This window comes from Anguilla anguilla, chromosome 8 (genome assembly GCF_013347855.1).
Source record: "Anguilla anguilla isolate fAngAng1 chromosome 8, fAngAng1.pri, whole genome shotgun sequence".
In the NCBI taxonomy this organism is placed as follows: domain Eukaryota; kingdom Metazoa; phylum Chordata; class Actinopteri; order Anguilliformes; family Anguillidae; genus Anguilla; species Anguilla anguilla.
Window position 1 is genome coordinate 3,017,022 of NC_049208.1, and position 19,416 is coordinate 3,036,437.

The 19,416-nt window shown below is 50.8% G+C and overlaps 1 protein-coding gene across 4 annotated transcripts; it reads right to left on the minus strand.

Annotated features, from left to right (window-relative positions):
- Positions 1-135: 135 nt before the first annotated feature.
- Positions 136-19,020, minus strand: pitrm1 (pitrilysin metallopeptidase 1). Of its 4 annotated transcripts, XM_035429012.1 has the most exons (27): positions 18,814-19,020; positions 18,321-18,432; positions 17,542-17,648; positions 16,812-16,963; positions 16,024-16,138; positions 15,656-15,752; positions 14,895-15,055; positions 12,733-12,859; positions 12,195-12,283; positions 11,596-11,724; positions 10,949-11,062; positions 10,457-10,553; positions 9,655-9,789; positions 8,939-9,077; positions 7,803-7,919; positions 7,022-7,151; positions 6,357-6,477; positions 5,956-6,032; positions 5,462-5,627; positions 4,441-4,541; positions 3,566-3,686; positions 3,387-3,434; positions 2,888-3,000; positions 2,079-2,204; positions 1,555-1,700; positions 1,162-1,264; positions 136-692 (listed from the first exon to the last, which is right to left on the minus strand). In XM_035429012.1, the coding sequence occupies exons 1-27, from the start codon at positions 18,858-18,860 to the stop codon at positions 599-601; spliced, it is 3,084 nt and encodes a 1,027-aa protein (XP_035284903.1). In that variant the 5' UTR covers positions 18,861-19,020; the 3' UTR covers positions 136-598. The 4 variants fall into 4 exon arrangements, with proteins under 4 accessions (XP_035284903.1, XP_035284905.1, XP_035284906.1 ...); XM_035429014.1 differs by lacking the exons at positions 14,895-15,055; positions 15,656-15,752; positions 16,024-16,138; ... (2 more) ...; positions 18,321-18,432; positions 18,814-19,020 and adding an exon at positions 13,382-13,400; XM_035429015.1 differs by lacking the exons at positions 14,895-15,055; positions 15,656-15,752; positions 16,024-16,138; ... (2 more) ...; positions 18,321-18,432; positions 18,814-19,020 and adding an exon at positions 13,202-13,206.
- Positions 19,021-19,416: the final 396 nt, after the last annotated feature.

The following is a 19,416-nucleotide window of genomic DNA, read 5'->3' on the forward strand; positions in this document are numbered from 1 at the left end:
CACGGATAGGGCTATTTCATCATTTTGTGCGGTTTCTCATGTGGAAATAACTTCAAACCCTTTCATCTGTTGTTCCAAAAACAAAGAACAGTAGAGCATAATTTCCATATCAAATAAGGTGACCGGATACAGTAATTATATTCCACAGCAATTTATGTATTTATGAATAATGTATTTGATACAGGTGATGCGTACAAAAACGAGCCAGGAGACGATAAATAACATTTAATGTTAGACTGAAGTGCTTCGGCCAATGAACCACGCAGTTCCACACTCCTGATAGGTACAATGGGAGTGGAGGCGCTCTATGGAGGATCGCTACGATGAAAGAACCGAGTTGTGGGTATGAACCCGAAGTTTGGCTGGTTACTGAAAGGGGGACATTTTGTTTTTTCTCGTCAAGTGTTCAGGGACACTTCAGATGGAGTATCAATCTGTCACTAACCAGTCAGTCGCGTTATTTTCTGCTCTCTGACATACGCCGGATTTTGAAGTGCCACCTCTTTAGTTCCCAGAATGCAGTAGCCCAGCGTTTTAAGTGACAGGAGAACAGACGCGGGACCCCTTTTTGTTTTTCACCGCACCAGATATGATTCGATTACTTCACCACCCAGGAAGGGTCCTTCTTAATCGTTTCATTTTCGGGACCCAGAATGGCCACTCCGCGCGTTCTCTGTCCCATGCCCAGGTACCTGTCGGCACAGAAACGCATGGAAATGCATCACTGCGCGCGGAAACTGTGAAAGACGTTAGCCTAGCGACCTCTCACTGCTACGTTAACACCACTGACCTAGCAGTGAGAGGTCGCTAGGCTAATGCTCTACAGCAGGGGAAGGAGGATGACGGAGGCGCTCAGACTGAATGTATAGGCTCAGGCCCCTAATAATCCATCAAACTGAGTGATCGGGTTGTACTGAAACCAAAACCAGAAACACCTCTGGCACCTGCAGTGCCCCCACCTTACAGGACAACATGGAGATATCCACATCCAGACACATATGCAACATACATGTTACAATCAGCGATGGCTACTTGTTATTGAGTAAAATTAAAATGGATGCCACAGATGACCTATGACCCTGGTGAGATTTCAGTATTGTACATCCCTAGAACAGTACCCCACACTGACAGTAGGGGGCGTATCTGGCGCATGTTCTCTACCTGCTGGCCACATCCGTCAGGCTCTTGTCGGTGACGGCGAACAGCCGCTCCCTGTGTTCCTGTCTCTGTTCGTCCGAGATGCCGTTCAGGAACAGGTCCATTCCTGCAAACACGCCGCACACAGAGGATCAGGGGACAATGTGCAACAACTAACAGAAAATTCTGAACAATTTAGACGGACGCTCTGCACCAGTCAGCTGCTGTTGACCTCATTTACACACGTAGTTCCCTCGTTCATTCGGTGCTTTGTACTGCACTGCCATCGGGAAGGCCGGAGGGGGCGAAGCGGGGATTGGGGCGCTCACCTTTATCGGGGGGGGGGGAGGGGGGCTCACCTTTATCAGAACGGGGTGGGGGGGGGGCGCTCACCTTTATCGGGGGGGGGGAACTCACCTTTATCGGAGGGGGCCACCGGTGCGTCCACGGCGGAGAAGACGCTGAGCTTGGCCTCGTCCACGTCCTGCGGAGCGAAGGACCCCGCCCGGGCCCACTCCACCCCCGCCCGAAACGCCGACAGCGTCTGCACCGCGTTGGGGTCTCTGCGCGTCACACGCCAGCAGGGGGCGCTGGTTAGCTCCACGAGCACATCTCTCTCTGTTCTACATACACGACTACACCAACTACTGTTCTTTTCTGCTTAAACTGCAATCAAAATCTCCAATAGACCACTCATCTCTTTAGCTGGACTGGCTGGGTCCACATTCAGCAGTTCAGTACTGTTCAGCATTTTTTAAGTGAGATGGTAAGACTTCAACTTATGTACCTCCATGTTATAAAACACAACTAATGTGCAGAACATCAGCATGTACCTGAACATTAGCACAAACCTGAACACGAGCACATACCTGAACACCAGCACATACTTGAAGATTAGCACAGACCTGAACTCCAGCATATACCTGAACACCAGCCCATACCTGTAGGAGTAGAATGAGAACAGTCCGCCACGCCCCATCCTGGCCCCGCCCCCATAGGCTCCGCCCTTCTCCCTGATCTCGCCGTGCAGGAACTTGGCGGTCATCATGCGCCCGAGCACGCACAGGCTGCCAATCAGGGGAGAAGATGAGTGTTAGTGTGCACGGCAGCAAAGCATGCTGGGTACCAGCATCACAGAGAGGCACGTTAACGGCCTCGCAGCAAAGCATGCTGGGTACCAGCATCGGGTAGAGGTGCGTAAAGAGCGCATGGCTGCGGAATACGTGGCGGGGGTGTGGGGGGGGTCAGGGGTGTGGGGGGGTGCGGGGGGGGGGGTGCAGGGGGGGTCAGGGGTGTGGGGGGTGCAGGGGGGGTCAGGGGTGTGGGGGGTGCAGGGGGGTCAGGGGTGTGGGGGGTGCAGGGGGGGTCAGGGGTGTGGGGGGGTGCGGGGGGGGGGGTGCAGGGGGGGTCAGGGGTGTGGGGGGGGTGCGGGGGGGGGGGGGTGCAGGGGGGGTCAGGGGTGTGGGGGGTGCAGGGGGGGTCAGGGGTGTGGGGGGGTGTAGGGTGCAGGGGGGGTCAGGGGTGTGGGGGGGTGCGGGGGGGGGGGTGCAGGGGGGGTCAGGGGTGTGGGGGGGTGCGGGGGGGGTGCAGGGGGGGTCAGGGGTGTGGGGGGGTGCAGGGGGGGTCCAGGGGTGTGGGGGGGGGTGCGGGGGGGGGGTGCAGGGGGGGTCAGGGGTGTGGGGGGTGCAGGGGGGGTCAGGGGTGTGGGGGTGCAGGGGTGCAGGGGGGGTCAGGGGTGCAGGGGGCGTACCTGGCGTAGTCCGGGTCAGAGAAGGGGACGGTGCGCACGCACTCGCTCACAAAGTTCACCGGAAACGGCAGCTGGAAATAACTCTTCAGCTGACACGGCTTAAAGTGGGGCTCCTACAGAGAGAGAGAGAGGGAGGGAGAGAGGAGAGAGGGAGGGAGAGAGGGGGGGAGAGAGAGAGAGAGAGGGAGGGGGAGGGAGGGAGAGAGAGGGAGAGGGAGGGAGAGAGAGAGAGAGTGTGAGGACAGAGAGAGAGAGGAGAGAGGGAGGGAGAGAGGGGGAGGGGGGAGAGAGGGAGGGAGGGAGAGGAGAGAGAGAAAGAGAGAGAGGGATGGAGGTAGAGAGAGAGAGAGAGAGAGAGAGAGAGAGAACTTCCTCAGAAAGGATAATGTTCAGTGTGAGCAGCAGAAGTTTGGCTGGTTTAGTGTTATCGGCCAGTGGTGATGTTGCTCCCGTTGCTAACGCTAACACTAAACAGGGCTGTAGGGCCCACAGCACTCACAGAAACCAGCTTCCGGCTGCCTGCACTCCCAGACGGGTCCAGCGGCTTCTGTCAGAGCAAAGATTGGAAACATCGTTTCAAACACACGCTTCGAACACTCACACACATTAAAACACATAAAATCTAGGAAGCCAATGATAGAGTGATTATTATTATTATTATTATTATTTTGGCTCTACCTCCTCGATGTGGGGCCGGACTGGTTTCCTCTCCCTCTTCCTGATGGAAACGTTGTTTATGAACTTCTCCACCTCTGAGGAGGCGTCCGACATCTTCTGAGGCGTAGCGTTAACTGCACACCTGTGCAGCAGGTAAAGACAGAGCTAGAGCCGTCCTTCACACACTGCACACCTGTGCAGCAGGTAAAGACAGAGCTAGAGCCGTCCTTCACACACTGCACACCTGTGCAGCAGGTAAAGACAGAGCTAGAGCCGTCCTTCACACATTACACACCTGTGCAGCAGGTAAAGACAGAGCTAGAGCCGTCCTTCACACACTGCACACCTGTGCAGCAGGTAAAGACAGCTAGAGCCGTCCTTCACACACTGCACACCTGTGCAGCAGGTAAAGACAGAGCTAGAGCCGTCCTTCACACATTACACACCTGTGCAGCAGGTAAAGACAGAGCTAGAGCCGTCCTTCACACACTGCACACCTGTGCAGCAGGTAAAGACAGAGCTAGAGCCGTCCTTCACACACTGCACACCTGTGCAGCAGGTAAAGACAGAGCTAGAGCCGTCCTTCACACACTGCACACCTGTGCAGCAGGTAAAGATAATACCTGTCCTCAACTTTGAGCTCCACAACCCAGAACCCCCTTCAGACTCAACGCGCCATGCGAAGCCAGTTGACTATGTGAGCAGCCGTTTTAATCGATCAACGAAGTGCTGAAAAGCAGCTGATCCTGTGGCGCTAAGACCAGAGTAATCAAACCATGATTATCAGCTCCAAGCCGAGCAGGGATATTATCACACTCACACCTCTGAGCTTCTGATCACATGACCAGGTGGTGAGATCACCCACTCAGCTGTCAATCACACACACACACACACACCTCATGTTCTCCCTGCTGAAGAGGTATCTCTTAATCCTGGGCAACTTCCTCAGCACTGACGACAAGTCTGACATCTCTGCTATCCTCTTCATGAACTTCACCTGGAAACAGGAAAGAAAAACCACAGCAGGACAGTTAGTGGTAACTTTTATTAACTCACTGGTAATTACTCTGGTCTGTGGTTGTGAACATATCTGATTGTACATACGTACATTCTTTTTTAGGATGAATCTAATGTAATGTAACTGCTAACACATTTTTTCATAAAGATATTTCCACACTCTGAGACATAAGACATTTCTCTAAACTACGAGCCATTAAACTTTATCTGTAAGCAAATATACCAGAGGCCTTATTCATAAAGCATCCCATAGTCACACTATTCATAAAGCATCCCAGTGGCCTTATTTATAAAATACTGCATAGTGGCCTTGTTCATAAAACACCTCACAGTGGCCTTACTCATAAAGCATCTCATAGTGGCCTTATTCATAAAGCATCTCGTAGCCTTGTCTTATGCTAACCTCGTCTATATAAGTAAAAACACCAAACGGATCCCAGACCAGCGGTCCCCATGTACACATGCTAACCTTGTCTATAAGAGTAAAAAGGCCAAACTGATCCCAGACCAGCGGTCCCCATGTACACATGCTAACCTCGTCTATAAGAGTAAAAAGGCCAAACTGATCCCAGACCAGCGGTCCCCATGTACACATGCTAACCTTGTCTATAAGAGTAAAAAGGCCAAACTGATCCTGGATCAGCGGTCCCCATGTACGCATGCTAACCTCGTCTATAAGAGTGAAAAGGCAAAACTGATCCCAGACCAGCGGTCCCCATGTACACATGCTAACCTTGTCTATAAGAGTAAAAAGGCCAAACTGATCCCAGACCAGCGGTCCCCATGTACACATGCTAACCTTGTCTATAAGAGTAAAAAGGCCAAACTGATCCTGGATCAGCACGGCTCTGCGACGCTGTGCGGTGGCGGGGTCTGGGACGAGGCCGCGGTCCGGCTCACCTGGTCCATCCCGCCGAACGTCTCCTGCAGGTCCCCGCTAGGCGTGAGCGTGCGGCCGGCGCTGCTCATGGCGTACATGTGACCCGAGTAAGAGATCCCATTGGACAGCTCCTGAGCGGCCATCATCACCAGAACGCGCAGGCGCTCCTGATCGTCGAAGTGAGGACTGAGGAGGACAGGAAGCAAGCGTGAGGCAGCTCCCTACCCATAATGCAACACTCTCCCAACTCCCTACTCACAATGCAACACTCCCCCAGCTCCCTACCCACAATGCAACACTCCCCCAGCTCCCTACCCATAATGCAACACTCTCCCAGCTCGCTATCCATAATGCTACACTCCCCCAGCTCTGAATGTGCTCAGACAGAATAGGACATAAGCATGCCTGAGAGTGAGGAACACACCCAACCCCCCCGTGAGGGACAGCTGGCTAACTCACTACGGCTAACCCACGTGAGTGAAATCACAGAGAGGAATGAACGCGCTGGGCTCACCTGTTGAATATGTCACTCCACAAGTGAAACATATCCGGCAGGTTCCTCTCCAAACAGGAAGAGGTGAGGAGGACCCCCTACAGGCAATAATCATAGAACACACAGTTATAAACAAATGTTTATCTGTGTGTGTGTGTGTTCTTGTATAAAGGGGTTAGAAGTGTGTGTGTGTGTGCGTGCATGTGAGTGTTTTACCTGCTCATACGTGACCAGGCGCGTGTGCTTGTGTGTGTGTGTGTATACTTGTATAGAGGGGGTTAGCAGTGTGTGTGTGTGTGCGTGCATGTGAGTGTTTTACCTGCTCATACGTGACCAGGCGCGTGTGCTTGTGTGTGTGTGTGTATACTTGTATAGAGGGGGTTAGCAGTGTGTGTGTGTGTGCGTGCATGTGAGTGTTTTACCTGCTCGTACGTGTCCAGGTGAGCAGTGTCGGGGGTGACCTGTGGGCTGACGGACATTCCCCCCGTCTTCAGCTCAATCTGCTGAGACTGCTGCCTGTAATCCAGCTCTGCACAGCCCAGCCTGCAGCACACACACACACACACACACGTTAATACACACACACACAAACACACATTAACACACACACACACACACACACGTTAATACACATCCACACACACACACACACACATTAACACCGACACACACACATCAACAGACACACACACACACACACGTTAACACACACACACACAAACACACATTAACACACACACAAACACACATTAACACACACACACACACACACGTTAATACACATCCACACACACACACACACACACACACATTAACACCGACACACACACATCAACAGACACACACACGTTAACACTGCTAACCCCTCTTTACACATACACACTAACACACGCATGCACCCCCCCCCCCCCACATCTTGCCAACTAGGACTTGCTGCTTTCAGTTTTCACCTTAAAATCCTCCTCCTCTAATTCAGGCCCATGTAAACTGCCAACCGTGTATCTAACTGCTTTATCTCATCAGCCAGGGCCAGGAGTGAACACCACTCCTCCAGTCCCTCCCTGCTCTGTTACTCTGCTACACCCACTTGGTAATGACGTTGCAGAAGAGGGGGACGTATTCCTTCAGGTCCTCCGGCAGGGTATTGAGGCTGCACATCGCTCGGAAATACACCATCCCGTTGGTGGGCTGCTCGCAGTACTGCACTGGCACTCCCCCTGCAGGACAGACGGGGGAAATACACGGGAGGTGATTAGGGACCGTAGACCTGTCAACAGTCAGTCAAACGTGCCTGACCTTTACGTGACACATAGAGAATGTTAGACGCTTACAACGGCGCCTGCCTGAATCCACATAATCCCTCATTCATTTCAGCTAGCCTGGAGAACGACACGTTTTAAAAGCATTGTGTGGGCTAGCGCACGATAGCAATAGCCGTTTCAGAGATATCCGTTAAAATGACTGTACAAACACTTGTGACATTTTTGCTAATATTTCCTTTGATTACCCAACTGTCCCAACTGTGGTGCAGAAGCGATTACGTGCTGAATGACACCGAAGAAACTGACAGAAAACGTTAGAGAGCTTTTCAACAGGCGTTCATTCATTTTACCTAATTGAGTAATGCGTAGCGGTTAGCATGTGTGGTTTTAAAAAAAAAAAAAAAAAAAAAAAACTGAAACGTTAGGAAAAGATAAATGACATTTTGCAATGAGGAAGTAAAAAGCCTTTGTTCTGGGAGCGCTGATTGGCTGTGTGATCTTGCTGAGTGACACGGCTGCCCGTGGTCTGAAGGGCCTAAAGCGCGGCAGGCTGTTTTTAGCGTTATTGGCTTTATTTCGCCCTCGTTTCCAGGGCAACGCACGCACCTGCGGTGCCCATCTCCACGGGCGTGGCGGCGACCGCGGGCTCGATGTCGGACACTTTGAGCGCGGGGAGACAGGACGCGTCCTGAGGCGAGCTCTGCACCGACAGCAGCTGTAAACCTGAACGGAACAACACCAGGGATAGCTGTTAGCTTAGCCTAGCCACTCACATACAGTACATCAAACACCAGGGATAGCTGTTAGCTTAGCCTAGCCACTCACATACAGTACATCAAACACCAGGGATAGCCGTTAGCTTAGCCTAGCCACTCACATACAGTACATCAAACACCAGGGATAGCTGTTAGCTTAGCCTAGCCACTCACATACAGTACACCAAACAACACCAGGGATAGCTGTTAGCTTAGCCTAGCCACTCACATACAATACATCAAACACCAGGGATAGCCGTTAGCTTAGCCTAGCCACACCCACACACCAAACACCAGGGATAGCTGTTAGCTTAGCCTAGCCTAGCCACCCACCAAACACCAGGGATAGCTGTTAGCTTAGCCTAGCCTAGCCACCCACCAAACACCAGGGATAGCTGTTAACTTAGCCTAGCCTAGCCACCCACCAAACACCAGGGATAGCTGTTAGCTTAGCCTAGCCTAGCCACCCACCAAACACCAGGGATAGCTGTTAGCTTAGCCTAGCCTAGCCACCCACCAAACACCAGGGATAGCTGTTAGCTTAGCCTAGCCACAAGCATACAGTACACCAAACAACACCAGAGATAGCCGTTAGCTTTGTGTAGCCACAAGCATACAGTACACCAAACAACACCAGGCATAGCCGTTAGCTTAGCCTAACCACAAGCATGCAGTACACCAAACAACACCAGGCATAGCCGTTAGCTTAGCCTAGCCACAAGCATACAATACACCAAACAACACTAGGCATAGCAGTTAGCTTAGCCGAGTCTAGCCTAAACAGACTTTTAGTTTTGCCGACTCCAAAAAGTCTCAGGAAATTTATAATGGAAATTATGTTTATGATAGGTTCCACAATGTATATTTAAAAATACATTTACTTTGGGCAATCCTTTATTCAAAAACTATACTAAACTACGAAATATGACAAAGTACAAAAGTGAACCGTATTTGGTTATGACTGAACAGTGCCCCGAAAAGACGCACCCTTCTCGTAGATGTCTTTCCTGTCGCTGTCGGACAGGTCCCGGATCTTCTGCTGCAGTTTCTCCCGCTCGGCGCGGGCCTGCTTGTCGTAGAAACCCTCGTCAGGGCTCATGGACAGCGTCAGCCTGTGGGTGTTCTCCTGCATCAGGAAGGAGCAGAGGTCCCAGTCTCATTCATTTACTTATTGAAAGTTAGGATTTAAAAAATCACAATCCATAACACAAAGAACATGAAGATGCTGCGACATTAAGCGTATTTTATTCCGCTGAAATTCTTTTTTTTTTATTTTTTTATTCCTGAAAGCAACAAAGTTCATAGACGTACTGTCCATCACAGAGGGATTTGTGATTGGTCGTTTGGAGAACCTGTTGCCTACATAAGCAATATGTAGACTTCCATTTAAGCACAGCCAATCGACAGTGTTTTGGTTTAGTGGGCGGCCAATAATAAGTGAATGTGAAGGGTATCATAACCCTTACAGAACAGACACAGCAGGCCACACCACCAGCTCCTGTGTTTAGAAATGACATGCTGTACTGCAAAAGGACAGTGTGCTATTTTCATACCCGTACGTGTGTAAAAGCATATACACAGATGTATCTCGTGTGGCTTAATTAACACTTAAAAAGAGAACAAAGTGACTGGGACAGCACTGAAAGCAGGGCACAGCGGTCCCTGCAGGTGCACTGGAAGCTGCCCCGCCCCTCTCCTCTCACCTTGAAGTACTTCCTGACTTTGTCCTGCAGGTAGAGCGGGTCGTCCTGCAGACAGCGCCTGAACCGGGCCACGCTGTCGCTGATCTTCATCAGCTCCACCGGGTCGCCGTCGTGATTCCAACAGGAAGCGATGTACTGTAACCATGACGCACAGGAAGTGATGTACTGTACTGTAACCGTAACGCACAGGAAGTGATGTACTGTAACCATAATGCACAGGAAGTGATGTACTGTACTGTAACCATAACGCACAGGAAGTGATGTACTGTACTGTAACCATAACGCACAGGAAGTGATGTACTGTAACCATAACGCACAGGAAGTGATGTACTGTACTGTAACCGTAACGCACAGGAAGTGATGTACTGTAACCATAATGCACAGGAAGTGATGTACTGTACTAACCATAACACACAGGAAGTGATGTACTGTACTGTAACCATAACGCACAGGAAGTGATGTACTGTACTGTAACCATAACGCACAGGAAGTGATGTACTGTAACCATAACACACAGGAAGCAACATACTTTACTGTAACCATAACACACAGGAAGTGATGTACTGTACTAACCATAACACACAGGAAGTGATGTACTGTAACCAGTGCACCTGAGGCTTAGCCCTCGCAGTGTGAGCTGAAAGCAGGCTAGCGTAGCCGCACGCTAACGACTCGCGCTCAACCCGCTGCACCTGGCCGGGCTCACGCTGCTACGCGCTGGACGTGCCGTTCCCTACCCAGCATGCAGTGCGCTCAGAGGTGAGGAGAGAACAGATGCGGCGCCGGTTGGCGCTGGACTCACCGAGGCTAGAGTGAGGCCAAAGCTGGTGGACTGGTGCTTCATCTGGATCTCCAGCTTGTGGAGGAGGGCCTCGATCTGCTCCTCCTCGAAACCGTGGCTTTAAACGAGGAGACGGGGGGGGGGGGGGGGGGGGCGGGGGGGGATAAGATCAAACTGTCTGTGTTTCATACGTGCAGCGGGACAGCTAGCCGCTACTGAAAACAACAGCTGTACAAACTAACACCAGCGGCAGCCATCCGGTTTGATCCGACCTTCAGACCTGAGGATGCGGGAACAGACTTTCAAAAGCACAGGATCCACACCTACTCACTGGTGTTCGCCAGCGGGTCCTTGTCGCCCTCTTGTGGTAAAACAACGTCACTACAGTTTGCAATGTTAATCGATGGCCTATATGAGCCAGTAAGTGAGGGAAGCCTATTTCTGAGTTAGAAATATTTCTAGTTCTGAGTCCTCTAGAAATTTTGAGCCATAAACGACTGCAGTTGTACTCACGCAATGATGTCATCGATGGTTTGGCTGATGATCTGCTTCACGCTCTCGATGTCCTCTTCGGCCATTCCCTGCAGGCCGATGCTGAAGGAGGCCTCTTTAGTGCTGCCGTCGTACCTGAGGAGAGGACACAGATCACATCACACAGTGTTTCACAGAGCAGGATACTCATGTCCATGTTCCAGATTTTACCCAGTGCAGATATCCAGCTAATGCAGTAATCCTGCTTTGTGAAACAGGGCCCTGGATTACTGAGTTAGCTGGATAACTGCACTGAGTAAAAACCTGGAATGGCTCTTTTTACTTCAGCCCAAAATTCCAGATTCTGGAGCTGTTCCAGGTTTCACTCGGTGCAGTTATCCAGCTAACCCGGTAATCCTGCTTTGTGACACAGGCCCCAAGGGCTATACAGGAATCGTCTCCAAGCACACACCATATACAGAGCACATCTGCTTCATATACGCCCATTACATTTAAAACAAACCCGTAGATACCAGACCACTTTCAACAAACACATAACAAAAAAAGAGTACAAAATGCCAGTAACCTGTAGAAATTTTTTTTACATGAAGCATTTGACCAAGGTGTGATAAAAGTTTAAATTTTGCATGTGATCTACTTATCACAGATGAAAGGTGTTTCCCACGTACCCTACGACGGAGGAGAAGTCGGATCCAAACTTGGGTTCGATCAGGGCCTTGTAGAAGGGCGAGTTCGGGCCGGAGACCATCAGGCTGGACAGCAGGCTCAGAGTGAAGGCCTCAAACGTGTCTGTGATGCTGACCAATCACAAGCAACATCTCTCAAACGTGTCTGTAATGCTGACCAATCACAAGCAATGTCTCTCAAACGAGTCTGTAATGCTGACCAATCACAAGCGACATCTCTTATGTGTCTGTAATGCTGACCAATCACATGCAGCATCAATCAAACATATCTGTAATGCTGAGCAATCACAAGCAACATCTCTCACATTTCAGACAAATGGGTTCTGCGGTTCAGACAGATGGGTTTGGAGTTAAGATAGACAAGTTTGGGGGTTCAGATAGATGGGTTCGGGGGTTCATACAGACAGGTTTGGGGTTCAGACAGAGGGGTTAGGGCTTTGGAGTTCAGACTGACGAGTTTGGGGGTTCAGACAGAGGGGTTTGGGGGTTCAGACAGACAGGTTTGGGGTTTGGGGGTTCAGACAGACGCGTTAGGGGTTTGGTGGGGTTCACACAGACAGGTTCAGGGTTAGGTGACTCACTCTCCCAGAACGTAGCTGACACACAGCGTGTTCTGCTTGGCGGGGTCTGGGGCGAGCGCGTCTGGGCCACAGGTCACATGATCCTCTTTCTGCAGGGACACAAACGACAACCTAAACAACCCTAAAGCCCTGCCTTCAGTAGCACAGCTCAAAGACTGGATCACTGCACTGCTCGAAACTAACGGGCCCTTCCACCAACTCAAAGGGAAGCTGATGGGAGCTCGTGCAGTACTAACCAAAGCCACACAGCACCAAAGAGCGTCTCTACGTTACATTCCCAGCTTTCAGTGTCATGCTAATTATTACAGTTTAAAAGCTTTAAAGACTGTGTGCTTTCTGTGCAATGGCATCAATATTTATGAATAAAGGAGGCTAAACTGTCAGATCAGGTCAGCGATGGTGTGAGAGAGCAGCACTCTGCAGGACTGTCCTGAAGGAATAGGGGTCTGTCCCAGAGCTTTTGAGACGGGACAGGGGGACAGGGGGACACTCACAGGTCTGTCCCAGTGCGTTAGAAACGGGACAGGGGGACACTCACAGGTCTGTCCCAGAGCGTTTGAGACGGGACAGAGGTGTCGGGTTCGATGCGCTCAAACTTGGACAGCGCCTCCTCCTGGATCTGCTTCAGGTGCCGTTCCAGGGGCAGATCTCCATACGTGAAAAACCTGAGCAAACAAGACACACACACACACACGCACGCACGCATGCACACACACGTTATTATCATTAATATCTCACATTAGCTGAAATAAGTACTTTTGCTCATATATTGTGAGGTGTTGCGATATCTGATCTTGGCAATATATTTTAGATAATGGGGGGTGGTTTGCTGGGGTGATAGTGGGTTATTGTGGGGGCTGTACCGTGCGTTGCTGGGGTGATAGTAGGTGGGGGTGTACCGTGCGTTGCTGGGGTGATAGTAGGTGGGGGTATACCGTGTGTTGCTGGGGTGATAGTAGGTGGGGGTGTACCATGCGTTGCTGGGGTGATAGCAGGTGGGGGTGTACCGTGCGTTGCTGGGGTGATAGTAGGTGGGGGTGTACCGTGTGTTGCTGGGGTGATAGTGGGAGGGGGTGTACCGTGCGTTGCTGGGGTGATAGTAGGTGGGGGTGTACCGTGCGTTGCTGGGGTGATAGTAGGTGGGGGTGTACCGTGCGTTGCTGGGGTGATAGTAGGTGGGGGTGTACCGTGCGTTGCTGGGGTGATAGTGGGAGGGGGTGTACCGTGCGTTGCTGGGGTGATAGTAGGTGGGGGTGTACCGTGCGTTGCTGGGGTGATAGTAGGTGGGGGTGTACCGTGCGTTGCTGGGGTGATAGTAGGTGGGGGTGTACCGTGCGTTGCTGGGGTGATAGTAGGTGGGGGTGTACCGTGCGTTGCTGGGGTGATAGTGGGAGGGGGTGTACCGTGCGTTGCTGGGGTGATAGTAGGTGGGGTTGTACCGTGCGTTGCTGGGGTGATAGTGGGAAGGGGTGTACCGTGCGTTGCTGGGGTGATAGTAGGTGGGGGTGTACCGTGCGTTGCTGGGGTGATAGTGGGTGGGGGTGTACCGTGCGTTGCTGGGGTGATAGTGGGTGGGGGTGTACCGTGCGTTGCTGGGGTGATAGTAGGTGGGGGTGTACCGTGCGTTGCTGGGGTGATAGTAGGTGGGGTTGTACCGTGCGTTGCTGGGATGATAGTAGGTGGGGTTGTACCGTGCGTTGCTGGGGTGATAGTAGGTGGGGGTGTACCGTGCGTTGCTGGGGTGATAGTAGGTGGGGGTGTACCGTGCGTTGCTGGGGTGATAGTGGGAGGGGGTGTACCGTGCGTTGCTGGGGTGATAGTAGGTGGGGTTGTACCGTGCGTTGCTGGGGTGATAGTGGGAAGGGGTGTACCGTGCGTTGCTGGGGTGATAGTAGGTGGGGGTGTACCGTGCGTTGCTGGGGTGATAGTGGGTGGGGGTGTACCGTGCGTTGCTGGGGTGATAGTGGGTGGGGGTGTACCGTGCGTTGCTGGGGTGATAGTAGGTGGGGGTGTACCGTGCGTTGCTGGGGTGATAGTAGGTGGGGTTGTACCGTGCATTGCTGGGGTGATAGTAGGTGGGGGCTGTACCATGCGTTGCTGGGGTGATAGTAGGTGGGGTTGTACCGTGCGTTGCTGGGATGATAGTAGGTGGGGTTGTACCGTGCGTTGCTGGGATGATAGTAGGTGGGGCTGTACCGTGCGTTGCTGGGGTGATAGTAGGTGGGGTTGTACCGTGCATTGCTGGGGTGATAGTAGGTGGGGGTGTACCGTGCGTTGCTGGGGTGATAGTAGGTGGGGGTGTACCGTGCGTTGCTGGGGTGATAGTAGGTGGGGGTGTACCGTGCGTTGCTGGGGTGATAGTAGGTGGGGGTGTACCGTGCGTTGCTGGGGTGATAGTGGGTGGGGGTGTACCGTGCGTTGCTGGGGTGATAGTAGGTGGGGGTGTACCGTGCGTTGCTGGGGTGATAGTAGGTGGGGGTGTACCGTGCGTTGCTGGGGTGATAGTAGGTGGGGGTGTACCGTGCGTTGCTGGGGTGATAGTGGGTGGGGGTGTACCGTGCGTTGCTGGGGTGATAGTAGGTGGGGTTGGACCGTGCGTTGCTGGGGTGATAGTGGGTGGGGGTGTACCGTGCGTTGCTGGGGTGATAGTAGGTGGGGGTGTACCGTGCGTTGCTGGGGTGATAGTAGGTGGGGGTGTACCGTGCGTTGCTGGGGTGATAGTGGGTGGCGTGGAACTGTTTCAGCTGTTCCCAGGAGAGGTCGGGGATGGCCAGCGGTTCTCCACCCGACACCACCGCGTACGTGTGGTCCGGGTACAGCTTGTTCTGCAGCTGCTGTGCGTACAAGCGCTCGCTGTCCGACTGAGGGGGAAAAACACAGGAAGACGCCAACGCGCCGGTCACAAAAGCAGCGGCCATTTTACCTGCTGAAGCTCTGCAGTGTTACCTGTGAGGCGGAAACACTGCCCCCACCCTGAGGGAAACAGTCAGGGGGTACCCCGCTCCAGGAGTACTGCATTCTGGGTACTTCTACTCGGCTATTTACTTCATTCAATAACTCACACAGCCTGTCATTTTAGCAGCTTTCAAGCTAGTCAATGACAGCTGAAGATTGCATATTACAAAGTGTTCCTCTACTCTGCCGTGACCTAATCCATGATGAGTGAACTAGCACTGGCGTCCACAGACAGCTAACTTCCTGAGCCGTGGAGACAAAAATCAGGACGAGCTAGCTCTACAGGAAGAGAGAGAGAGCTATCCGTCCAGGAAAAGGGATTCCCAGCTCTACCTTACCATCTTGAGCAACACTAACGATTTGTGCTTTTCATCCCAGTTTGATGTAATCACTTTTGCAAAACAAGACTGACAAAATTTAGATTTGAGTTAGAGAGGAGGGTGAAAGCGTTCTCAAAACATGGCTCCTGAACTCAATGAAGGAAATGAAGGACAAGACAGACTTACGAATGCACCCTTCATTTCATTGAAGACGACTCCTTTGAAGACAAGTGGGGTGCTTGGGTCTGTAGGGTTCTCATTTTCTAGCCTCCAGCCTTCTTGCCTGTGAACAAAAAAAATTAATTAAAAAAAAATGACACTGACCTAGCAGATATGCAATATCTTATGAAGCTAAAGGAACATGTGTTAACTGTGCAAAGTACAAGGTAAATAATTTAATTTAAAAAATGACACTGATCTAGCAGATATGCAATATCTTATGAAGCTAAAGGAACATGTGTTAACTGTGCAAAGTACAAGGTAAATAAAGGTAACACATGACCAATCCGGCTGTATGTTTCGTGCTGCTGATTCCACCCATTGGGCGCACTTACCAAAAATCCAGCTCTCGAAGGCATGGGAAAAACACGGCATCCAGATAGACAGACAGAAGGTTCTGGAAATCTTTACTGTTCTGGGTGGAAAATGGATACATGGTGTAGTCACTGGCTGTGGAAAAAAAGAAAAGGACTCATAACGGATGTGCAGTAACAGCCCTCACAAGCCCCGCCTCTTCCCTGCCTCGTCCACCAATAGGGGAACAGCCTGCCCCGACCAATCATGAAGATCAATCACATATATTCCCTTCTGCAAATGTATAAAAACTCTCCTTTTTAGACTGCACCGCAATGTTTTCCATTTCGTTTAAAAAATGCAGTAGTGATGGAGGAACTTGCACTTTTGAAAGCCTCTTTGGCTAAAAGCTCCTGCCTAAATTGTAACAGCAAATCATGACAATGCATTAGCGAGACACACAGAGAACGTGAGAGACAGAGAGTGAGAGAGAGAGGCAGAAAGAGAGACAGCAAGACAGAGATAGAGAGCAAGAGAGCGAGACAGAAAAGGAGAGAGCGAGAGCGAGAGAAGCAAAGAGACAGAAAGAGTGAGACAGAGACCGAGAGAAAGAGAGAGAGAGCATGAGAGAGACAGAGAGCGAGCGAGAGCAAGAGAGACTGAGAGAGAGAGACAGAGAGAGAGAGACCGAGAGAGAGAGACAGAGAGAGAGAGACAGAGAGAGAGACAGAGAGAGAGAGAGCGAGAGAGAGAGACAGAGAGAGAGAGACAGAGAGAGAGACAGAGAGAGAGAGACAGAGAGAGAGAGAGACAGAGAGAGAGACCGTACCAGTGAAGGCGTTCATGAAGGTGGACAGCGAGCGGTTGAGCATTTTGAAGAAGGGGTCCCTGCAGGGGTATTTCTGCGAGCCGCAGAGCACGGTGTGCTCCAGTATGTGGGGGACCCCCGTGCTGTCCATCGGGGTCGTCCGAAACTGGACGCTGCGAAGAGAAGGGGAACAGAGGGGTGACCTTTTTGGCCTGGATTACAGGACGTCCCGGGCTAAGGGACAGGTCGGCGACGTCATTAGAAGTTTCTCAGAGCAGCGTATCAGCGCTGAAAGCACAGGGGTGGCCAGCCCTGGTCCCAGGGGGGGGCCGCAGGGTCTGCTGGTTTTTGTTTTCACGGCAACCGCTCAAACCAAATAAACCAGGTGAGGTGAGCAAACTGTGTAACTGACCGCTTCAATGAATCAATTCAGGGCACAGTAACAACACAAACCAGCAGACCCTGCGGCTCTCCAGGACCTGGACTGGCCACCGCTGTCATAGCATCACACAGGAAGAGGCGGTCACCATGGTAACTCCCCACCTCATCGCACTGTACGACTCCAACGAGCCGGACAATGAGCCGCCACAGACAGATAATGTCAACAAGTCTGATAAAGCTCACCCTTCGCCTCAGATATCGCTTTCATTAACACGATGATTGGTCCTGAACACGACACAATCACTTGGCTGCAGAAATGTACTTTTACATTAAAGTCACATGTCTGGTGAATAGCCAATCGGAGTCTTACCTGAAGAGGTTGTTGGAATCATCGCGCGCCACGTGCAGGTACTGCGCACCGGTGCTGTCGTGGGTCAGCTTGACAGCGGTGAGGCATAAATCCGGCACCGGTGTCACCTGCGGAAAGGTGAGAGGGAAGGACACGCGTCCCCAACCCGCGCTTTTACCAGCGGGACAGTGAGGCGTCATCAACACCCTAACGGGTGGAGCTGCAGTCAGCTGTCAATCATGAACTTCCATTATACCAATCAAATTATTTTGCATTCTGAAGCAAGGAAATTACTGGTTCAAATTAGTGAGTCTAGAGGTGGAAAGTGCAGGGGTCAGAAAGTAAAAGTCCTGCCGTGTGTTTCTTCCACCCATCAACTCAGTCAGCTGATTTCACCTAATAAGTTCTACCTCCTGACTGAGGAACTGTGCCAGTTAGCAAATCCAGAGATTGGAACAAAATACTGGGGATTGCAACAAAATACTTCTACTGTCTAAACCTGGATTGTCCACCACTGGGAGTCACCAACTGAGCCCGTTAGCTCGGCTCATTTTAGGCTTCATCAAGCCTGAAGTTCATAACTGCACTTCTGGTTGATGGTACAATTACACTACAATGCGCTGCCGCGCAGGTCCGTATCCAAAATTTAAGGTCTGATCAATTATATGCAGTCGCACTTGACCATACGGAGTGGACACACTGTACGTGCACGGGGTGGATACTTATTATGCTGCAAAAATAAGCAGACATGCTTTACGAGTAAAGCGTCGTAGTGGTTCTAGACAATTATTCATACAAACCTCTTTAACCGTGAAGCCATGGATTTGCTGTCCGACTTCGTAGCCGAGTGCGCGCTCTCTCGCAGAGGTAGCGTTATGACTGCTATACCTCCACGGCTTTCGTCCTTGAAAACTGAATTTCAAAAAGATCAATTACTACTTGCAGGAGTGATTGGTACGGGACCCTCGCATCAATAACCTCAATATAAAATCACATTACATACTGGTATGTAATTCATAATATTCAAAAAAGGACAACTTCATTATCGAAGTTAGCTAGCTGGCTAGCTAGATGAGCGCTGCATCTAGAGTCATCTTACATTTAATTCATCATGAAAACTAGATTTATCAGAGCACATTTGATATACAACACATCAGTCCAGTTTAGGCTCACGTGGTCCTGCAATGACACCTGACGCGACGTAAAATAAACACGAAGACTAATATTGGTTCACTTGAATCACACAACCTCAGACAGCAAGCTAACGTTAACTAGCAAGATTCTAACACTCACCTCAAATGTCTAAGTTTCTTTAAAATGGTTCTCGTTGACCTGAACATGGTGTAAGTACGTGGGTTCAAAAAATCGCATTTACATTAATGTCACATACAGTAAATATGCACTTCAAAAGAGCATATTCATTGTGGCTTTATGTTTTCAGAAAGTACTTCTGACTGGCTACTACAAACCCAGGTCCCTCCTCATGTCAAATGTAGCTAGTTCGCACTCTTGAGAAGACCCCCTTGTATACTTACTCTCCATTGGCTGGGGCAGCGAAGAACTCCAGCGATCATTGGATAATACACAAGCCGACCATAGTCAGTCCCAGTGTTTTAAAACCATGAGTTCACATTATATCCACATGACAACATCGCGGCGCAATGTCACGGTGACAGTGTCAAATCAAACAAGCATTCTAGTTATTTAATGAGCACATTGAATATGCTTACTGTTATGATGATGATGATGGTGATGATGATGATGATTATTATTATTATTATTATTATTATTCGTTTTAAATACTACACGCGATATTTTGCTTATGATGAAGTTTCATTGAATCGTCACCATTAGCACTTATTCACCAGCAGATGGTAGCAAAGAGCTGTTCAACGC

Coding starts and splice junctions, on each gene's coding strand:
- pitrm1 (XM_035429012.1), bottom strand. CDS start 18,860: ATGTTCAGGTCAACGAGAACCATTTTAAAGAAACTTAGACATTTGAG. Junction 16,139..16,811: donor CTTCATGAACGCCTTCACTG/GTACGGTCTCTC, acceptor TTTTTTCCACAG/CCAGTGACTACACCATGTAT. Junction 4,542..5,461: donor CGTTCGGCGGGATGGACCAG/GTGAGCCGGACC, acceptor TCCTGTTTCCAG/GTGAAGTTCATGAAGAGGAT.